The sequence below is a fragment of the Furipterus horrens genome, unplaced genomic scaffold (assembly GCF_987537825.1).
Source record: "Furipterus horrens unplaced genomic scaffold, mFurHor1.1.pri manual_scaffold_2, whole genome shotgun sequence".
NCBI lineage: Eukaryota > Metazoa > Chordata > Mammalia > Chiroptera > Furipteridae > Furipterus > Furipterus horrens.
The window spans coordinates 9,373,543-9,395,444 of NW_028327172.1; the positions used below are offsets into that span (position 1 = coordinate 9,373,543).

Sequence of the window (21,902 nt, forward strand, 5' to 3'; positions counted from 1 at the left end):
TACTAGGAATATATCCTACAAAACTACAATCACACATAAAATGACTTACACGTATACAGTCATTTGTTACTTGCCCTAGCATGTTTTTGGCAGTATAAGAGTAGAAAACTAAGTATCAGGAAGGAACTGGTTATATGAATTTTGATACATTTAATCAGTGAGTAATGGCATGGAGTCAACTCTATGACACTTTATTATGCAAAAAACTCATATCCATTTAATACCTAAATATCTGTATTATGTGTGGCTTTATCCTAAAGACTATCTAGTTCTAAGTACAATCCAATGAGCTTTACCAATAAAGTAACTGAAAGGCCAAAGGAGACACCTTGTTCAAGATCACAAAGCAAGCTAAGCAGACCTAGACCTAAAAAGACTAGTGTTAAGACTAGTAATCAAGGGCTTTCATATATAGACCATGGTTGCTTTTAAGAGAATTTCTTCGAAAGGAGCTATTCAACACTCTCTATCAAGTATCACAACATTAAATTAGGGGGAGAAGATTCTTTTACTCAACCCAACTAATCTGGACTTTAAACCCACTCCGTAACCTTCCTGTACTCAATACAGCTCTTTCCTTTTTCACGATGAAAGGACTGTATGCGTACCCCTTCTACTACAGTGGATCTTACCCACTGAACAAATGATCGGCAATCTGATGAGGACTGCTTATCCTCATAAAAAAGCATAAGCCTGTCTTATTAAACACCATACCCATCCCCCAAAACTATAGTCTTAAGAAAAGCACTGTCAGGGAGTGACATCAGCAAAAATGTTCTTTGACAGAAAAACACACACACACTCACACACACCTCATCCCCGGTCAGAATCAACTTTGTAAAAACTCTGGGCAATAGTTAAAGGTTTATAACAACGAAGCCAACACTGAATCAAGAAAGAGGCAAGTTAAGCACGGCATTTGGGAAATGGAGCCTTCAGAGACCACATAAGACAAAGAATATGGTCTTTAAAAAATATACTCAAAGAGGAATAGGAAAACCACTGACAAAGAACTAAGGGAAGTCCGGAGATAGATATTTTTTAAAAAACATTAAATTTTTAAAAAATTTATTGATTTGAGAGAAAGAAAGAGACAGACACTGATCTGCTGCTCCACTTATTTATGCAGTCATTAGTTGTTTCTTCTGCGTGCCCCGACCAGGGATGGAACCCACAAGTATAGCAGATCGGGACAATGCTCTAACCAACAACTGAGCTTTTGGGTTGGCAAACAAGTCAACTTTAGTATTTTCTGTAAAAGACACATTTTTCATTTTCACCAATACCTTTACTGATTTGAATTTTTGGAATCTGTCAGCTGTCTCCTGCTACTGGCTTCTAGCAGGTAGAGGCCAAGGGTGCTGCTAAATTTCTTTCAATGCATAAGACAGCCCCACAGCAAAGAATTATTTGGCCAAAATGTCAATAGTACCAAAAAATTTTGCAATCCACTTTTGACACATTTGGTCAGTCACAGCAACTTCTCCACACACTGCACAAAATCTTTTGCGTTTCAGTTGCATTTTTATTTTTCTTGAAATAATAAAGCATAATAAGCTGACAATGTTGCGTATTTCCTTCCATCTTCAATATTAAAATGGCTGCACTATAATTCACTAATTAATTTTGTTAAGTTTCCCAAGATGTAAAGTTAGATGGAAGCTGCACTCACTTCCTCATATATTCACATCACAATTACAACTAAATTACGGAACAGTCAACCTGGATAACCACTTAAAGACTAGTTGAACAAAAGTCTTTAACTAAGGATATAGAGAAGCTATATTGAAACTGGAAGGGAAGACACCGAACGACTGGCCTGCACCCACATGTGGGTAGCTGAGAATCCAGAGGGATATCTCAGCTGCAGAGATACCCCCTGAGGAGCAAGGGGTCTCAATTGCAAGCTGGGGCCCCCAGCCTGAAGTACCAGTGCCAGGAAGAGGAGCCCACATAACAAACAACTGTGAAAATCAGCCTAGATTCCACCAGCCTAGGTAAAGTGGATGGCTCCTGGAAACCCAGTCATACTCTTTAAGGGACAGTGAACAAACTCTTGCTCGCAGGCATTTACCCAGGCATTCAGCTCAGAGGGTGCCAGTGATACAGGGAAAGGCTGAGTTGTGTGGCTCCAGGGCAAGAGTTGGAGAGAGCCGCCAATGTCCCTGTGTTGAGTCCCTCACCTGCACAGCCCACTGATGCCATCTCTTTGGGTTGGGCATTCCCTCCAAATAGCATTAGCCTGCAGAGCTACACTAGCTCCAGCCTGACCACTCCGAGGCCCAGCCCTACCCAACTGGTGCATGGCAGTAGGCGCTGCCAGAGGCAATCAGCCTGGGCCTACCTTACTTTTTCTTAAAAAACTCTCAAGGAATTCTGGGCAAGCTCATGAGGCCAGAAACACATGGAGAAAGTTGTGTGGCTTTAGGGTGAGGGCCGTTTCCCTCATGTGCCTGACCAGCACTACTGTTCCTAGGTGGGGCCTTCCCTACACATGGCATTAGCCTGGGGAGCCGCACTAGCTCCACCCTGCCCAGCTCACTCACAGCTATGAGATCTGCCATCAGCAGTCAGCCTAGACGCGCATTGTATACTTTCTTAAATTCTTCGAGTTCTGGGTCGACTCAAGGGATGATGGAGATACACAGGGAGAGTCAGAGTTGTGCAGATGCAGGGTAAAAGTTACCTTCCTGGCACCTGACAGGCACCACCACTCCTGTATTCTCTACACTGTCAAGTCTTAATCTGCTTCATTTTTTGAAAAATATTTTATTCATTTATTTTTAGAGAGATGGGAAAGGAGGGAGAGAACCATTAACGTCTGGTTGCTTCATGTGCACCCCCAGCTAAGGACTGGCCCACAACCTAGGCATATGCCGTGATTGGGAATCGAACCAGTGACCCTTTGGTTTGCAGGCCAGTGCTCAATCCACTAAGCCACACCAGCCAGGGCTTAACTTGCTTTAGTCTGATTAACTCTACTGGGTCCCCCTTGATGACTTCCTGAGACCCCAACGCAAAGGTCCCTCTCAGGCAGGTGGCGGGTGGCTTTGATATACCTTGAGACTTTTGCTGAGTGGCCTCAAACCCAGCACTGGCACTGGAGGATCACACTAAGACACATCATAATTAAAATGGCAAAGGTTAAGAAAAAGAGAATTTTTAAAGCAGCAAGATAAAAAAGTTAGCTGCCTACAAGGGACTTCCCATAAGACTGTCAGCTGATCTGTCAACAGAAAGGCCAGGAGAAATTGGCAAGAAATATGCAAAATGATGAAAAGGAATAACCTACAACCTACTACTCTAACCAACAAGGCTATCATTTCAAATTAAAGAAGAAATAAAGAGCTTCCCAAACAAGAACAAGCTAAAGGAGGTCATCACCACCAAATCTCTATTACGAAAAATGCAGAGGGACTATTTAAGAAGGAAAAAAAAGAAATATGAATAAAATGGCAAAAAATACATTATCTATCAACAATCACTTTAAATATAAGTAGATTAAACAAGTGTTCCCATCAAAAGACTTAAGTTAGCTGAATAAACAGGGAAACAAGACCCATATATAGATGCTTTCTACGAGAGACCAGCTTTAGATTAAAAGACACACAGACTGAAAGCACAGGGATGGAAAAGATATTTCTTGCAAATGGAAACAAACAAAAGTATGGGCAACAATACTTATATCTGACAAAATAGACTTTAAAAAAAAAGGCTTTGTAAAAATAGACAAAGGACATTCCGCAACAATAATGGGATCAATCCAACAAGAGGATATAACCCTTGTAGACGTGTATGCACCCAACACTGCAGCACCTAAATATATAAAGCAAATCTTGGTGGACATAAAGAGATCAACAGTAATAAAATCAGTTTGGAATTTTAACACTCATTGACATTAATGGATGGAACTTACAGATACAAAATCAACTAGGAAACAGTGCCTTAAATTACAAATCAGACCAGACAGATTTAATTGATATTTTTAGAGCATATCACTGCAAAGTGGACTATGTACACATTCTTTTCAAGTGCACATGGAATATTTTCCAAGACAGACCTCATGTTAGGCCACTAAACAAGTCTCAAGTTTAAAATGATCAAAATCAGATCCAACATCTTCTCTGACCACAATGGTATGAAACTAGAAATCATGACAAGAAAAAAACTGAAAACCACACAAACACACAAAAGCTGAATGTGTCATTACACAATGAATCAGTTAATGAGATTAAAAAAAAAAAATCAAAAGAAACACTGAGACAAATGAAAACACAACAACCCCAAACTATGGGACATAGCAAAAGAAATCCCAGGAGGGAAATTGACAGCAATACAGACCTACCTCAAGAAACAGGAAAAATCTCCAACAAACAAACAACCTAAATTTACACATAAAGGAACTAGGAGAAAAACAGCAAAGCCCAAAGTGAATATAAGGGAGGAAATAATAAAGGTCAGAGAGGAAATGCATAGAGTCTTAAGAAAAAAAGACAATAAAAAGATCACTGAAACCAAGAGCTGGTTCTTTGAAAAAATAAACAAAATTATTAAACATTTAACCAGACTCGTCAAGAAAAAAAAGAGAACCAAATAAATAAAATCAGAAATAAAAGAAGTGACAACTAACACCACACAAATTCAAACCATTATAAGAAAATACTACAAACAATAATATGCCAACAAATTGGACAATCTGGAAGAAATGGATGAATTCCAGAAACATACCATCTTCCAAGACCGAATCAGGAAAAAACAAAATCTGAACACACTGATTACAACCAATGAAATGGAAGCAGTAATCAAAAAACTCACATCAAACAGAAGTCCTCTACAAGACAGCTTCACAGGTGAATTTTACCAAACACTCAAAAAAGAATTAAAACCAATCCTCAAACCATTCCAAAATATTTAATGGAAGGGAAGACTTCCAAGCTCATTGTACAAGGCCAGCATTATCCTGATTCCAAAACCAAATAAAGACATCACAAAGAAAGAAAATTATAGACCAATATCCCTGATTAACATAGATGCTAAATTCCTCAACAAAATATGAGCAAGACAAATTCAGCAATTCATTAAAAAAACAAAAAAAAATCTCACACTATGATCAAGTGGGATTTATTCCTGGGATGCAAAGTTGGTTTGATATCTGCAAATCAATTAATGAGATAACATCACATAAACAAAATATTGTATCAACAGCTGTCAAAAAAGCATTTGACAAAATCAGGCACCCATTTATGATAAAAACTCTCAAGCAAAAAGTGGGAATAGAGGGAACATACCTCAATATACTACAGGCCATAAATGACAAATTGACAGCTAATACAATACTCAATGTGGAAAAACTATAGAACGGGAGATTACATTTGCAGGTCATAAGAGTCTAACATCAAGAATATATAAAGAACTCTCTTAACAACAAATAGACAACTCACCCAAAAAATGACCAAAGGACTTACACATTTCTCCAGAGAAGATACACAGATAGTCAAAAAGTACAGAAAAAGATGCTCAATATAAGTTATTAGTTAAATGCAAATCAAAAATCACAATGAGATTAGCACTTCACACTCATTAGGATGGCTATAATAATTTTTAAAAATAGTAAGTTTTGGAGAGGATATGGAGAAAATGAAATTCTTGTACACTGATGGTTGGAATGTAAAATAGTGCAATCACTGTGGAACAGTCGGCAGTTCCTCAAAAACATAAACAAAATCACCACAGCAATTCCACTCCTAAGTATACACTCCTCAAAATGAGAATAGGTATCCAAATATTCGTACACAGATTCATAGTAGTACAATTCACAAGAGCCAAAACGTGGAAGCTCATGTCTATCAAACACTGAATAAATAAAATGTAGTATATCCATAAACAAATGAAGTACTAATCCATGATAAAACACGAATGACACTTGAAAATAAGAATCAAGTTTCTTCTATGTGGTACTTCAAAGGCCATTTCTAGTTGTTTCTCATAAATAGTTGATCTGAGGAGGCTTCTTGATGTATAATAAAAAAGAAAAAGCCACAGTAGCCTAGGTGAAGAAGACATCAGGTAGCCACTGCCTGAACAACATGTAGGTACAGTGAATACAACCATGTTTTCTTGAAAGAGGAAGAAGGGGTGAATTAAGAGTGGCTGACAGTGTGAATTGAGACAAAAAGATATTAACACTACTGTCAGGTAATGTTTCTCCTAACTCTTCTAGAGAGCAAAAGATGAAATGTAACAGTAATTTATCTCAATACTACAGAAACAGGTAATTTTTTCAACACAACCCAACTTATTAAATTCCAGAAGATGATAGCCACTTCATCCTGATAAAACACTTCAAGTTAGAAGGGTCATCCTAATATGATCTGGTCCTCCTTCAGGTTGACCCATTTTTCTAACTGACGCTTAGAGAAATTAAATGACTTGTTCAAGATTACAAAACTAACATAGACTGTTGGCCAAAACAGGGAGTGGTTAGCTGATAGCCTGGGAAGCAGCTGGAGTAAAGGTCTTCTCACCTCTATTTAAATATTTACATTTCTTCTGATAAACTTAATAAATCTTACATACCAGTTAAATGCTTGGCAGTATACTAATTTTTTTCATCTTTCTAAATTTAGTCTTCATAACCCTGTCAAGAAATATTATTCTTGTCTTTATAGAGAGGAAAGCAAGTAGTAACTACTTCCCCAGGCTCACCACGTATCAAGTTGTAGACTTGGGATTTGAACCCAAGATTATCGAAGTTTACAAAGTCACACCCAACTATATAAAGGAGGCCCAGGGTTTCATTCAGATTTGGCTCATTTCCACCCAGACTTAGGTTCAAGTGCCAAGAGGGGGTGCCTCATTTATGTAATATGCTGACCGAAAAGACCACCAGGACTATGCCATAAAAATGAATTTTTAAATCTACAACTGTAGCATTTTGTTATATTTCAAAACAGAGAACTGAAAGAATTTCTTTTTAACTAAGGGCCAGCAAAAAGGCTGATTTTTTGTACATTCCAATCTGGTTTATTCATTTTTAAATTAACAAGACTGTACGTGTATGTGTGTTAATACTGAATTGTTTTGTTTTAGCCATCTGCTTCACTGTTTACTACATCTATGTTTTGCTTTATTTCCAGCAGACCCCAGCTATAGGAGGAGCACTGAAAGTAAAGGACAAAAATATTAATGAGCATTTACAAATTTCTTCAGATATTAATGGTTTAGGACAAAAAATTAGAATCACAAACTAGTTCCATTTATTTCCACAGTGCAGTCATTAGGTGAATAAATTGTCTCTTCACGTTAAGACTGCTTAGACACAGGTTTGAGAAAGTGAAAGGATGCTGTCTCTTTGAAACTCTATAGCTAACAATTAGCTCAAAACTTAACATTTAAGTTTGAATAAATATGGCTGGACTCCTGAATAGATGGGTGGATGACAGAAGAAAGCAGGCACAGTGCATGTAATTGCCATGAGATGAGAAATGAAAGTCACACCAATGATACTGGAGCAGAGAACATGACAGAAGCTGTCATCACTTACAATGTTGCTGAAGAGGCAGAAATAAGTCTAATAAAAAGGGTAGCCCAGAAAGCCAGGGAAGTTTCAGTAGGAGGCATGATCAGATCTGGTTTTCATGTTCACTCGGGCTGCAGGTGAATAACTTGGGTGGGTAGGGGTAGATTCAAGGAGACGTGCTCAAAGTCTACTTCAACCGGCTAGGCGAACAATAGCTTGATCAAGGATAATAAACAGTATGAGGTAGGACTGGAAATATGTGGAATACTTAGGAGACAAACCAGACAGGACTGAAGAACGACTTAATAAAGGAACAAAAGCGAACAGAAAGGTGTCACAGATTTAACTGGTTTCTACATTTACAACCTGAACAATAGGATGGATAGTGGGAGCATTCACACACACACAAAAAAGATCAGGTGTTTTTTGTTGTTTTGAGGAAAGAACAGAGAATATGTGTTCCATTTAGGACCTGTAAGTTAGAGATGTCTGCTGAGTAAAATATCTGCATATACACAGACCTTCCAATCAGCATTTTAGTACTTTACTCTAAAAAACTTAAGAGAAAACCAGAAACGTGAGGAAAATCTTTAAAGAGAGGCTAAACAAATAGGAAAAGCAACTTGAAAAAAATGGCCAATTCATGAAACAGAAAACATGTGCTTTTTATGTATCCTAGAACGGGAGGCAAGTGCATCACCAGATAAACAAGTGTTATTAGAGGGTTGGGCAAAAGTGGGTTCACAGTTTTGAGTACAGGGAAGTTTATTCTCGTATTATTATTAATTATTGTATTATTTTCCACATGAACTGTAAACCTACCTTTGCTTTAAAAAATATGTAACCCCAGAATACTGAAATATCAAATATCCTTCAATTAGGTATGATTAAATTATGGAATACACATGTGTAGTCACGATGCCCTATCTATTCACCTCTTCTTCTTAATGGATCCCACTCTTAGAAAGAGGTGGCATTCCTGATGAGTGTAAGCTAATGGTTTTTAAAGTGTAGTATGTATACTCCATAGGGTTCCCAAGACCTTTACAGGTTTTCAAAGTCAAAACTCTCCACACACACACAAAAAAACCTGTTGGGATTTCAAGTGCATTTATAGACCACTATGGGGAGAAATGACATTTATTTTTCATTTAAAAAATTTAAGTATGGTTGGTATACAATCTTATATTGGTTATATTAGTGTCAGATGTATAATACAGTGATTCAACGTTTTCATACGTTACAGTGTAATCACCCCACTAATTCTAGTAATCATCTGTCACTGTGTAAACTTATCACAATTTTACTATTTCCCTTTCTCTTTTAACCCATCCCCCACCCCTCTTCTGATGAAGTCTCTTTGGTCTTTGTTTCTACGAGTCTGGTTTAATTTTCTATATTTCACATATAAGTGAAACCATGTGGGATTTGTTTTTCTCTAATTTCAGTTAGCATAATATCCTCTAAATCTTTCTGTGTTGTCACACATAAGAGTTCGTTCTTTTTTCACTGCTGTGTAATATCCCATGGTATGTAGGTGTGCATGTATATCAATCTTCTTTATCCATTCATCAATCAATGGACACCTAGGATGCTTCCATATCTTTCCTATTGTAAACAATGCTGAAGTGAACACAAGAGTTAATTTATTTATCTTTTTGAATTAAGTGTTTTCATTTTCTTTGAGTAAATACCCAGAGGCAGAATTGCTGGGTCATATGGTATATCCATTTTTATTTTGATGAAGTTCCATACTTTTTTTCCATAGGGACTGCACTAGTTTGCAGTCCCACCAACAGTGCACAAGGGTTCCCTTTTCTCCACATCCTTGCCAACGTTATTGGTTGGCTTTTTGAGAGCAGCCATTGTGGCTGGTGCAAAGTAGCACCTCACTGCTGTTTTGCATTTCCCTGATGATTAGTGATGTTGAACATCTTTTCATGTCTGCTGGCCATCTGAATGTCTTCTTTGGGGAAAAGTCTTTTCAAGTCCTCTGACCATTTTTTGATCAGATTATTTTGTTATTGAGCTGTATGAGTTTCTTACATATTTTGTATATCAACCCATGTTAGATATATCATTTGCAAATATATTCTTCCATTCAGTTGGTTCTTTTTGTTTTGTTGAAGGTTTCCTTTGCTGTGCAGAAGCTTTTTAGTTTGATGAAGTCCCATTTGTTTATTTTTGTTTTTGTTTCCCTTGAGGTGACGTATCCAAAAAGTCATTACTCAGACGGATGTCAAAGTCTACTTCCTATGTTTTCTTCTAGGACTTTATTTTTCCTTTAAGACTTTATTTACCGTATTTTTTTTTCTCCATAAGAAGCACTTTTTTTCCCACAGAAAGTGTGGGGAAATGTCTGTGTGTCTCATGGAGCGAATACTGCGTCATAGACCGTGATGTGTATTACCTGACCTGTCAGCGGTGGCCACGGCTGTTAGAAGAGGAAGTGGTGGGCCCACATAAAACCCCTGGGGACACTTAAATGTCCCAATTTACTGCTGAATCTCAGGGCGTCTGGTCAGTATGACAATAGCAAAGAAGGTGGTATCAGTGATTGTGAGCAATCACTGATTCTGACACTAGCAATGATGAGCTCTTGGGGTTCCCAGAAAACTAGAAGAGTACTTGAACCTTAAAGTCTCTCATTTGTTAATAACAGTGATGATGGTTCTTAATACTGCTGTTGGCTGCTATTCACTTTACATGGTTGAAATATTGTTATATTTTATCAAACATTTTAGTACATCATTTGGTTCAGAATATTTTTTTTGTTTTCCTCCTCTAAACCTAGGTGCATCTTATAGTGTGAAAAATATGGTATTTATTTATTTATTTATTTAGAGGGGGAAGGGAGTGAGAGAAGGAAAGAGACATACGAGAGATACATCAATCGGATGCCTCTCACATACTCCCAACTGGGGACCTGGCCTGTAACCCAGGCATGTGCCCTGACTGGAAATCAAACCAGCGACCTTTTGGTTTGCAATCTGGCACTTAATCCACTGAGCCACACCAGCCAGGGCTCTTCTAGGAGTTTTATGGTTTCAAGCCTTAATTTAGGTCTTTAACCCACTGAGTTTATTTTTGTAAACTGTGTAAGAGTGGTCCAGCTTTCCCAACACCACACTAAATATTGAGTCTTCAAACCCATGAATAAGGTACATGGCTCTGTTTATTTGGGTATTTAATTTTACTCAGCAATATTTTATATTTTTCTGTGTTTAAGTCTTTCACATATTTGTCAGATTCAGCCCTACATAGTTCATATTTTTGATATTGTTTTAATGGTATTATTTAATTTTGTAATTTCAATTTTTTGTTGCTAATACATAGACACAATTGATTTTTTATGCTGCTCTTGTATCATGTGGGTGGGGGCTTCCAGATGCCTTGCAGCTTTTGGCTTCAGCCTTTGGACATTGCCCTGAGACCATCATGATGTGAAAAGATCTGGACTGAAAGACAAATGAGGTAACAGCTCAACTGGAAAAAAACAAGTTGCTGGCTTAACCACTAAATTTTTGGATGGTTTGTTATACAACAACAGATAACTGACACAAGAGTTTAGGGGGACTCACATCAAAGAATATAGTTTAAAAGAATATAGTTTAGAAATTCTCAAAGAGGCAAAATTACAAACAGGAATAGCCAATAAAAAGTTAGGATACAAGTTGGGCATTTAACTAGGATCAAAGAAGCAAGCCAGGTTTAATAAGGTAGGCAATCAGAAGACTAAAACCACAGTTACTTCTACGGGAATTAACTGCACTGAAGCTAACGGGGTCTTTGCCTGGATGCAGTTAGATCAATCTGGCTAGTTCTAATTCAGAGGAGCTTGATCTTTCTTGGAGTTAAAAGGTCAGGAAGCATTAAATTAGAGCTAATTCATTTCTGTCAGAGCCTCTGGTCCACTGAGGATCATTATCAGTGTGAAAATAATGTTAGGGCCTATGTAGAAGTGGCAGTCTCTTAAGGGTTTTGGATTCTTATCAGCCAAATACAGGTTTCCCTACTCAGGACCTTAGATTTCTCCTGCTTCAATTTTCTTCAACCAGCACATTCTGCTTCAACTCTCAAGTGATTCTGGCAGGGAAAGGGATTTCAATATAAAATAATTATGATGTAAAACAAAATAAACATAACTGTCAGAGATGGTTCTTACTATGTTATCAGTAAATTTTTATAGTTATTTCTTTGTAGTTATGAGACAGAAAAACTCCCTTACCTGATTTGCAAAATGTCCTACAACTGAAATAAGCTGATAACCAGGGCTTTGTAAGCCTGTTTAACAATCTAGATACGTCATAAATAAGATATGTCTGTACTTCTGGATGTCTCAACTAGAAAAATGATTTAAATGATTTAAAGGATATAGGGCATTACTAAGAAAGAACAAGATGCTCAAGTGTATCATTCTCACACTGATAGAATAATATGGTTCCTGCTACCTTAAGATATTGGGCTAGAAAGGAAACAGGATAAATAAAATGCCTAATGTATTGTCAGCTGTTTGAGATATAAGCATTATTATAACAATCAGAAACCTGAGTTTCTGAAACCTGATCAGACAACTCTGTGTATTTCTGTAATCAGCTCTACTTTGTTTTCCATAATCAGTAAAGCCCATATTTAAATATTAGCCAATCTCAGCAGTATTAAGAGAAGTCAGAGAAAGTGAGTTTGTTTTTTTTAACTTATATTTAAGTCAACTTCAGATGAGTATCATTTAATTTGTGAAGGAGTGTTGTTTTAGCTAAAACTGATAGCATATCTAAGGGTTAAAACTGGAATTATATGTGCCTTGGTTCAAAACAAAGAGAACAGAATAAAAACAAAAAGCCGAGTTAAAAAAGGAACTAGCCAGGCTCCATCCCTTAAAATTTCTGCTATTATTCTTGAAAGTTTCACAATGACGATGGATTCCTAAGCTTTCATTTTTTAAGTTTTTGCTTTTCGCTTCTGTGTGGAATGCTCTTCATCCAAGTATCTAACTGCATATTCAGGTCTGAGCTCAAATGTTACCTTCTCAAGATCTTCCCTTGCCATGTTATGGAAACTTAGTTTCTCTACCCCCAACTTCATCAAACATTATATTACACTGTTTTAATGTCTTCACTGCACTTAATTACCAACACAACCTAGTACCTAGAATGGTGCTGGATATGAGTGGATGCTCAATAATTACTTGTTGAATGAATAAATACTATTTTTCAAAGCAACTTTCCATTTGTTTTATATATAACCAAGGGGTTACATAAAGGTAGCAGGAACAGGAAACAATACTAATATGTTTATTTATTATTATTTCAGTCTGAAAAATGAACATGGCACTTTGCAATTTAATATTTTAAAAACAGCAAGTTACTTTTTGATGTGTGCAATATTACTTATTTGTTCCAACATGTCAAAGGTTCTTACCTTACTGAAGAAAGGCACATAATTTCAAGATGTTTATTGGGTAAAATAAGACTAAAAAATTCTAAACATGAAAATGATTCTGGAAAAACTTTTTAAGATGTTAAATGACAAGGGAAAGGGAACGTATTGAGGTGATCTCTAAATATTAAACAGCACAGAAAAAAGTAACAACTACTCTCCATTTCTTTATTCCCTCATCTAGTTGTCCAAATCTACGCTATAATAGTTTTTATGTAGTGTTTGTAGAGCTGAAAGCTATTGTAACGGGTAAACTAATGATGAAGAGATGGAGAGGGGAGTTGGAGAGTATCTATTTCTTCAAAATTTCACAAATTTAACAGCTACCATTTACTGAGTGCTCACTGGATGTTAGATATTGGAATTATTTGCAATAAAGACAGAACTTGAATTCAAACCCTGAGCTCTACTGTAGATCCAGAGCACTTAACTGGTGGATGAGAGTGAGGCTGATTTCAAGACTGAATCACCCATTGCGCAGGTTAAATCTTCCCACACCTGCACCACTGCTGTTCAAGAAGTAGTTTCCAGCTTCTGGTTTAAGACATCTACACAAAGAGCAATTAATTCATCTCCCAGCAGGGGTTCAAAATTTCAACCACATTCTCCAAGTTATATCCTCTAGGCAATCCAAAATAATTTCTTTCGACACATTTTTTTAGAAAGGCAGGTTGGGATTTTTGTTTTAATAAGAACTGCTATGGTACTTGATTGCCAGCTGTCTCTACATTTTCCCCACTTCATAATTTTCCAAAATGAACATAAGTCCTTCCATTTTTTGGCAGACATACCCTATTTTCCAAGTATCAACAGCAACAAAATAAACAACTTGCTAGACAAAACAGTCACGTAAAAGCTTTCTATACAAACACTTGCCTAGTACCAAATACTTCGGCCTCTTCATACTATGGAAGTACTATCCTCATATTCTAAAATTCAGAGAATGAGAATAAATTAGCCAGTTACCCTGTCAGGAACGGTAAATGAATATGCTTAAAAATGCTTAAAGGTACACCTGTTACAGTTTTAAGAAGAATGCTATATATATAAACTTAGCATCAAGAAACACAGCCAGTAACTAGTAAAAGTAATGGAACAAATAAGCAACTGGCTCACCAAAATAACAGGGTTTATTTTAATAATCCAATATGCAAAGCAAGAATAAAGTCTTTAAAAAAAGTGTTTAAAATAAGACTACATCAAACTAAAGTTTTTGTACAGCAAAGGAAATCAACAAAATAAAAAGAACCACAGAACGGGAGAACATATTTGCTGATACATCTGATAAGGGACTAATATCCAAAATCTATAAAGTACTTATAAAACTCAACACCAAAAAAAACAGTCGAACTAAAAAATGAGCAGAGGACCTGAATAGAAATCTCTCCAAAGAGGACATACAGATGGCCAATAGTCATATGAAAAGATGCTCCAATGTCTCTAAACATCAGAGAAATGCAAATTAAAAGCACAATGAGATATCACCTCACACCTGTCAGTATGGCTACCATCAATAAATCAACAAACAAGTGTTGGCGAGGATGTGAAGGAAAGGGACCCACAGTGCACTGGTGGGAATGCAGACTGGTGCAGCCACTGAGGAAAGCAGTATGAAGATACCTCAAAAAAATTAAAAATGGATCTGCCTTTTCACTCAAGTGATCCCTTTTCTGGGAAAATATCCGAAGGAATCCAAAACACCAATTCGAAAGAACATAAGCCCCCCCCATGTTCACTGCAGTGTTATTTATAATTGACAAGATATGGAAGCTGCGTCATCGCAAGATGTCGATTCAACACGGGAGGAGACAGATACCGTGTCACTCCCGAGTCGGACTGCACAGCCATTCTCGGCGGTGCAGATAGACTCTTAAGAAGCTACACCATCGTCTCTCGAGACGGACGGCTGCCGAGGAGGAGGACCACTGTCCACCAGTAGACGAGTGGATAAAACAACTACGGGACATTTACACAAGGTAATTCTCTTGGCCGTAAAAAAGAAAATTTTATCCTTTGCGACGGCATGGAGAACATCATGCTAAGTGAAATAAGCCAGTAAGGGAAACACAAACACCATATGTGGAATCTAATGAACAAGCAAAACAGAGACAGACTCATAGATGGAGAGCAGATGACAGTGGTGGGGGAGGTTAGGGGGTGGAGGGATGGAGCAAAAAGGAAAAAGGACTCATGGACGTGGACAACAGTGTGGTGGTTGCTGGGAAGGGAGGGATAAGGGGCCTAAATGGTAATGGAAAAAAACAATAAAAAATAAATTTTAAAAAGTTTAAGAAAGTGTTTAAAAAGAAAAAATGAACAATAGCTTCCCTTCATAACTCAGATAAGCAGAAGACTACATTCAATATTGGTAAAACTCTTTAAAGAGAAATGACCTCATGACTTCATTTAATCATTCACCAGGCTGATATCTTAGAATATTTTCTTTCCACATTCTTCAAACTGCATTTATAATGAGCTCCTACCAGCATACGGATTTTGTCTACACTTTACTGTTACTTTACGAAAAAAAGAGTGCTTATAAAAAACTGTAATAAACTGGCATCAAATAATCTGCTTTTCCATTACTATTTCTAAATAACGTCAAAATGTTCCACTCACCCAAACCTATCTTTATCTAAATAGGTTCTATTAATCTACTCCAACAGTTCTTTTTTTTTTTTTTTTTTTTTTTTTTTTTTTTACTGTGTGGTTGCCTCTCACTGGCTTCCCCCAACTGGGGACCTGACGTGCAACCTAGTCATGTGCCCTGACTGGGAATCGAACCAGAGACACTTGGCTCACAGGCCGACGCTCAATCCACTGAGCCACAGTAGCCAGGGCTCAACAGTTCTTTATACTAAACAAGTTTCTTTTAAATGGAAACAACTTGAATTATCAGGTTGAAGTTCATTCATTCTATGCTCTATGACATTATAAGACAGTAGTAAGTGAAACATATTAGAAGAATGACCAAGTCTTACCTTTGTCTGTTGTCAATTTTTCTATGCATCTGAAAGAAATAAAAGTTACATATCAAATGAACAATCTTGCACACTATCTGAAAGCACAAATATTTATCCCTTTCAGGGTCATCTGTAGGGTGATGCGGAGGCACCTAGTATAGTGGTGTCCAATATAACTTTCTGCAGTGATGAAAATATTCTGTATCTGCACTGTCCAGTACGATAATTGCACCTGGCTACCGAGTGCTTGAAATAGCTCGTGCAATTGAGGTACTAAAGTTCTAATTCTGATTAATGCATTGTTCAAAACAATTATTTGTAAATGTAAAAAAGATAGTAAAACAAAGTATTACTAATTTTATCATATTAAGTGGTTATATAACATGTTCTTATTTTACACAAATGCAGTAACTAGGGGTAAAATGAAATGTTTGAGATTTCCTATAAATACTCCTTGCCAAAAGGCAAAGGGGAAAAGGAATAGAGGTAGCAAGCATGGCAAAATCTAAATAATTGTTAAATTTGGCTGACAGACACTGGAATTTCATTATAGTCTTTTACATATGTTGTTTATATTTGAAAATCTTCATAATAAAAATTTAATGAACTTAAAAGAAAACCCTAAAATCATTCATTCCTTAAACCCGTCAAAGTCTATAAAAACGATAACCTAATTATGATCTAACTATAAATCTAATTTAACAAACCATAAATCATCAGTTATAGATGAAAATGCAGATTTAAAGAGGTTAAATGACTTGCCCAAGGTCACTTAGTGGGTAGTAGAAAGCTGGGACCTGAACGTTTCTAAGTCCAATGCTTTTGCCACTATATACTTTTGCCTTTTAATAAGAAAAGAGGTGTCAATCTAATTTGCTGTATATATTGACCTTTTCAGCTGTCTCTTCAATCAAGAGAAACAAATGTAGGTTAAACAGCTCATTACTGGGAGTCTGTCAGGGGCAATGTTGAAATATGAAAAAAGGGCCTGAATAAAACAAGTAATATAGAAATTAAATCTTACTCCTTTTTAAAAAAAAGTTTCATAATGTTATTAGGAAAACAGAGATGAATCTTCAAGGTCACAAGGCACTGGACCAGGGTGCAGAAAAACTGATAATCAAATCTCTCGAGATGTCTTAAAAGATTAACGTCCCTACTTGGTTTTAAAATTTATTTCATCACTGTGACAATCTGTAAGCCAAACACATGTGTTTGATAAACCTCCACGAATCAATGAATCTTCCCCTTACACAGCAAGGTCCCTGATGATAAGGCCCACGTCTCACTGATGTTTATAAACCCGAGACCAGCACAGGCGCCAGGCTCAGTCACTGCTCAACCAAGGTCTACAAGCTGAAATGCTTTAGGACTCCTCTAGTTCCAGGACAAGCAGTAAATTGAAAATGTGTAACAAATAAATAAATAAAATAAAAATTATGATGCTAAGTTATTTTAGCAACCCAATCAAAACGGCGTAATTTAAAACACATAATCATGAGATAATTTGGAGGTTAAGAGAAGGTGAAAACACTAATACGTTTTATGATATTGGGTGAAGTGCGGATACTAAGAATCAAGACTACTCCTCCCCACAAAAAAATTGTGGCGAAAAAAGATTTAATAAAGCCCTCTTTATGCAAGTTTGGTCATTCTAACATTTATATTGTGGCAGTAAAAGTTGTTTAGTACCTTTTGATCAAGAATCGGGAAAAAATAAACTGCCCTAGCTATAATCATCTTAAGAGATCATTTCTCTAAGTAAAACTGTTGAAACAGAGGGAGGGAAAGGTGTCGAGGAGGTAAGTATATAAAAGGGAAGTTTGAAAAATATATTAAGTTATTAGTCTTCCTATGTTCGGTAATATGAAAAAAGGAAAGCCCAATTTTGTAGAATTTTCGCGAAAACACACCACTTATATTACCTCTATCACAACACCACTACTCAAAGTAATAGCTTGTAATAAATATTCAGGGGCGGGTGGAGGTCGGAGAGGGTATAAAGTGGCTAAACGGTAATGGGGAAAAATACAATAAAAAACAAACTATTAAAAAAAAAAGCACTACGGACCAGGCTTTGGGCTCCGTCAGGACTCCCACAGGGCGGGCGGCCAGAATGTTTAGAACGTGCGATACCTGACCAGGCAGGGGCGCTGACCTTTCCCCTCAGCTCGTCAAACAGAAAAATGGCAGCGGCCTGCCCGACAGCTGTCTGGCGTGAATGAATCAAGAGCACACCTTTATTTGTCAGACGGGCAAGAAATAAAGTCCTGGCGCCCCGCGGCATTTCACTGATTAGCTTACGTGCGCCGGGAGCCGAAAAAGGCTGGAAACCACTGTGCCAAGTGCTTCCCACGCGGCATTTAATTCACAGACTAATCTCGCGGGGCTTAATACCATGCCCTACAGATGAGGAAACCGAGGCACGGGCTGGTTTAAGAAACTCGTGCGAGGAGTTTATTTACAAATAAGGCTCCTACCAACTTCGCTCTCCATTTTGGCACGGATGTGCTTTAGAGCCACGCGGTCCGGGGTGCACCGAACCTTGCCACACGCTCCGGAAAGCGGGGCATTTAAAAAGCTCGGATTCCCCAGCCCCCTCCGCTTCTCCCCGCTTTCCACCAACTGCTTCCCTTGGAAGTCGAAAGACAAACTATGTTGCCAATCACGGGTTCAACGGCTACTATGATTGATTTCTAGGATTTACAAATAGGGGTGCTTCCCAGTTTTCAACACAGAAACGTTATTCTTTCGATAAAGTTCTAAATGCTTCTGTCCCTAGTTCCGGTTACCTCTAGGAAGTAGGTAAATTCCTCTCAGGTGAGTCTGATTTCTAAGGATGACGTTGCTGCACTAAAACGTATGCAAAAGGACACCAAAAACGCACACCCACTTAAGCCTGCACGAAAGACGACACTTAACTGGCTGTCACGTTTCTAAGCGACTGCCAACCCCCGATTCCTGAGACGCGTGAAAAGTAACGTAAACACCGGACAGTGACCGAAGCCCCGGAGCGCTCCCAGTGCAACGGGCCCTTAAGCACACGCAGGTGGAGGAGGTGCGGGGACGGGCACCCTGGGAAGGCTGGTACCCTGCTGCTGGTTCCCCCGCGGGGCTGTGATGTAATGCCGGGGCCGCCGCAGGCGGGGAGGGGACGGGCTGACAAAGGGAGTGCGGGCGCCCGAGTGCGCCCCAAGCCTGCGCCGGCAGGGCACGGGCGAGTCCCGAGGGGGCAGGAGAGGGGTCTGCTCCAGAGCGCGACCTCACGGAGCGCGGAAGGGGCCCGACAGGCACGGCCCCCAGAGGAGCGAGAGGATAGCAACCCGGGAAGCGGTGCAACTGCGGAGGGAACCGGCAGGGGGCAGAGCGGGCAGGACGTCACGTGGAGGGGGCGCTACGGGAGCCGAGAGGCTGGCGTGCGGACAGCGGGGGGTCTTTCCCACCGCCTGAAAGGCGGCTTTACTCACAGGAGTCGCGGACTCTTCTTGCCCTGAGCTGGAGATGGCGGCTTCGCGGCCTGGGACTGCAGTCCGGTCGCGTCCGAGGGCCTGGCGCTGGGGCTGCTCCTCCGCCGGCGGGGATACTCGGCCTTTCTCCGACGGGACACAGCGGCGGCGGCCGCCGCAGCGGCAGCGGCCCGGCCCCGGTCCCGTCCTCCCCTCAGCACGCGGCTGCTAGTGGTCCCCGCAGGCGGCGTCCCCGCCGCCGCCTCAGGGGGCTGTTGTTGGGGCTCCTCTGGAACCGCTTTGGCCGCCGCCGCCTCTCCCCCGTCCTGGTCTTGGTGTTCCGGGGGTCTCGGCTCTTCAGTCTCCCCCGGCATCGGGGCTCGCCCGTCCCCCACCCCTTCGTCCCAGGCGGTGGAGGCGGCGGCGGCCGCGGCGCTGCTCCCCCCGCCCCCCGGAGCGTCCTGCACACTCTTACTCGGCGCTCCTCTCTTCCCCCCCCCGCCCCTCCACCCGGCTCCTAGGGCAACCCCCGCCCCCTGCCACTCAAGGCCCGCAGGCGCCGCGCGCGCACCCGACAAGACACTGGGCGGACCAATCGAACAGGAGGAATGGCTACTTCGCCCCGCCCCCTACGATCTCTCACGCAGCGACGTACCGAGTTCCCACCCCCACCCCTTCCTTCAACCAATCAGGGAACGGATCCAATGGAGCGCGCGAGGTTTCCTTCCCCGCGCACCCGTTCTCACCGTTTAACGGCTGCGTCTCGCGACAATCCTAAAGTGACCTTTCCCTTCCCTCCGGAGTTCCACGCGCGCTAGGGGCAGTGGGAGGGGCAGGTCTCGCGAGGTTGGTGGGAGAAAAACGCACCTCCTTCCCCGCCTCGCGCGCTCCCCGGTGTGGCTGCGCGCGCACCTGCCTCCCTAAGGAGCCGCTAATGCCACAAGAGCTCTTTCTAGCCTTCCTTAAGCCACGGAAGTAGCCTCGACGTTTTTCTTCCTCCACCCCGATCCCACTTTCCTGTATGTAGCCTTTCTGTCCCCAGCGTTGCCAAGTCTTGCAGGGAGAAGGGAATTTTTTTTTGAGCTGTAGCTTCTCCTTTAAGAAAAAAAGCCCCGTCGCTTGCCGGATGAAAGTCTCTGAAAAAATGGCGGCTGTAGAACAGAGGCGGGGTCGGGAAGGCAGAGGGCCCGCCTCTTTGGCACATGCGCATGATTAACTTGTCCAAAGGCATCCTGGGATATGAAGTCCTACTTATCACGTGGCTTAAGGAGAAACAGAAAACCGGAGGCGAAGAGGTTGCTGGGAGTCTTTGATTGCTGCTGAATGGGAAACGATGGTATTACCATAGTGCGGGTGTACTTTTCCTGGGAGGCAGTGTTTCCCGGTTAAGGCGAGACGCCCAAGCACATCCCCGCGCAAATTTGGAGCCAGTTGCCAGTCAGGATTTCCTGAGAAGGTTGTTGTTCTTTTTCTTGGCGTTGTGGAAGCCTTTCCAAGGTGGTCACGTAATAAATAGCCTTTACCTTGGTTTTAGTTAGATGGCATGTCCTCTGGGCCGGCTAGCGTTCAGATCTGCAATACTCCTCTCGTCATCCAGGGTCTGACCACCAACCTGTGAGTCCCTGGAGGTCAGGGACTGAATCTGGTTCTGCCGGGTCGTCGGGGGCCTGCCCACCAATTATTTGATTCTTAATAAAAGTTTGTGGAAAGAATTGTGGAGTTGGTTTCTACTAGACATACTCGAGACCGAGGAGCTGGCGTCGACTGCTTCACTTAGCTGTGGTCCCTGGGCCGGGGGGAAGTTGTTAGCGTGACTACACCACCAACCCGCAGAAGCTGCAGCCTTCCCTCAGGTTCCCCGCTCTGCAGACACTTGCGTCTGTGGTTTTTAAATGTTTCTGCTGCACAGGAAGCACAGTCAGATTAGCAGCTTTGTCAGGAGCTGTACTTGGTCGTGGGAGTGGGCCTCCTGCATTCCTTCCTTCCTTTCTGAGATCCAAGGAGCGATTTTCAGGACCACTTTCCTACTCCCGGAAAATAAAGCATCCGGGATCAAATGTCCGAAGAGAGTGGATGAAAACAGGATCTGGGGAATCCAATCCCAAATTTCACTTTAGTCATTTAGTTAAAGCTGCAGATACAGTCCAATATTTGCATTCCAAGTGGGAAGTGCATTTTTCCTTACAGTACCCTGGCTCAGTTACCACTTCAGATTAGGTAAATGTTTTCTGTTTTCCACTGAGTATTTTGCATTTTTATGGGGCAAATGGCATTTCAGTTGTACAAACTGGCACAGTGTGGATGGAAATGTTTTCAAACCCGTGTTTACCGTATGCAGGCTTTTGGAACAGCACTGACATCCAATGGCTGCTCAAAGTAATGCAGAGTGGGGAATCTCCGTTAAAAAAAAAAAGTCTTCAGAGCCACTAGGGAATGGAGAATGAATTATTTCTTTAGATCATCTATAAAAAAAAAAAGACTACCGTTTTATACAGGAGAGTTCACAGCCTTTGAAGTTAAATGTGGGTTATGTCA

At 40.4% G+C, this 21,902-nt stretch overlaps 1 protein-coding gene and 1 long non-coding RNA gene across 3 annotated transcripts in view; one reads left to right on the top strand and one right to left on the bottom strand.

Moving 5' to 3' along the window:
• ZFP91 (ZFP91 zinc finger protein, atypical E3 ubiquitin ligase) overlaps positions 1 to 19,843 on the bottom strand; it is a 33,087-nt gene extending 13,244 nt beyond the window's left edge. For both annotated transcript variants that reach the window (XM_090260980.1, XM_090260976.1), the window contains exons 1-2: positions 19,389 to 19,843; positions 15,940 to 15,968 (exon numbers count right to left, since the gene is read on the bottom strand). In XM_090260980.1, coding sequence (XP_090117106.1) covers positions 15,940 to 15,968; positions 19,389 to 19,741 — 382 coding nt within the window. In that variant the 5' untranslated portion in view covers positions 19,742 to 19,843. The remainder of the gene's footprint in view (positions 1 to 15,939; positions 15,969 to 19,388) is intronic.
• A 346-nt stretch (positions 19,844 to 20,189) lies between these two features.
• On the top strand, positions 20,190 to 21,079 carry LOC150017751 (uncharacterized). Its single transcript, XR_016509174.1, has 2 exons — positions 20,190 to 20,823; positions 20,902 to 21,079. It is a non-coding gene; the product is annotated as an uncharacterized LOC150017751 (long non-coding RNA).
• The last annotated feature ends 823 nt before the right edge of the window (positions 21,080 to 21,902 follow it).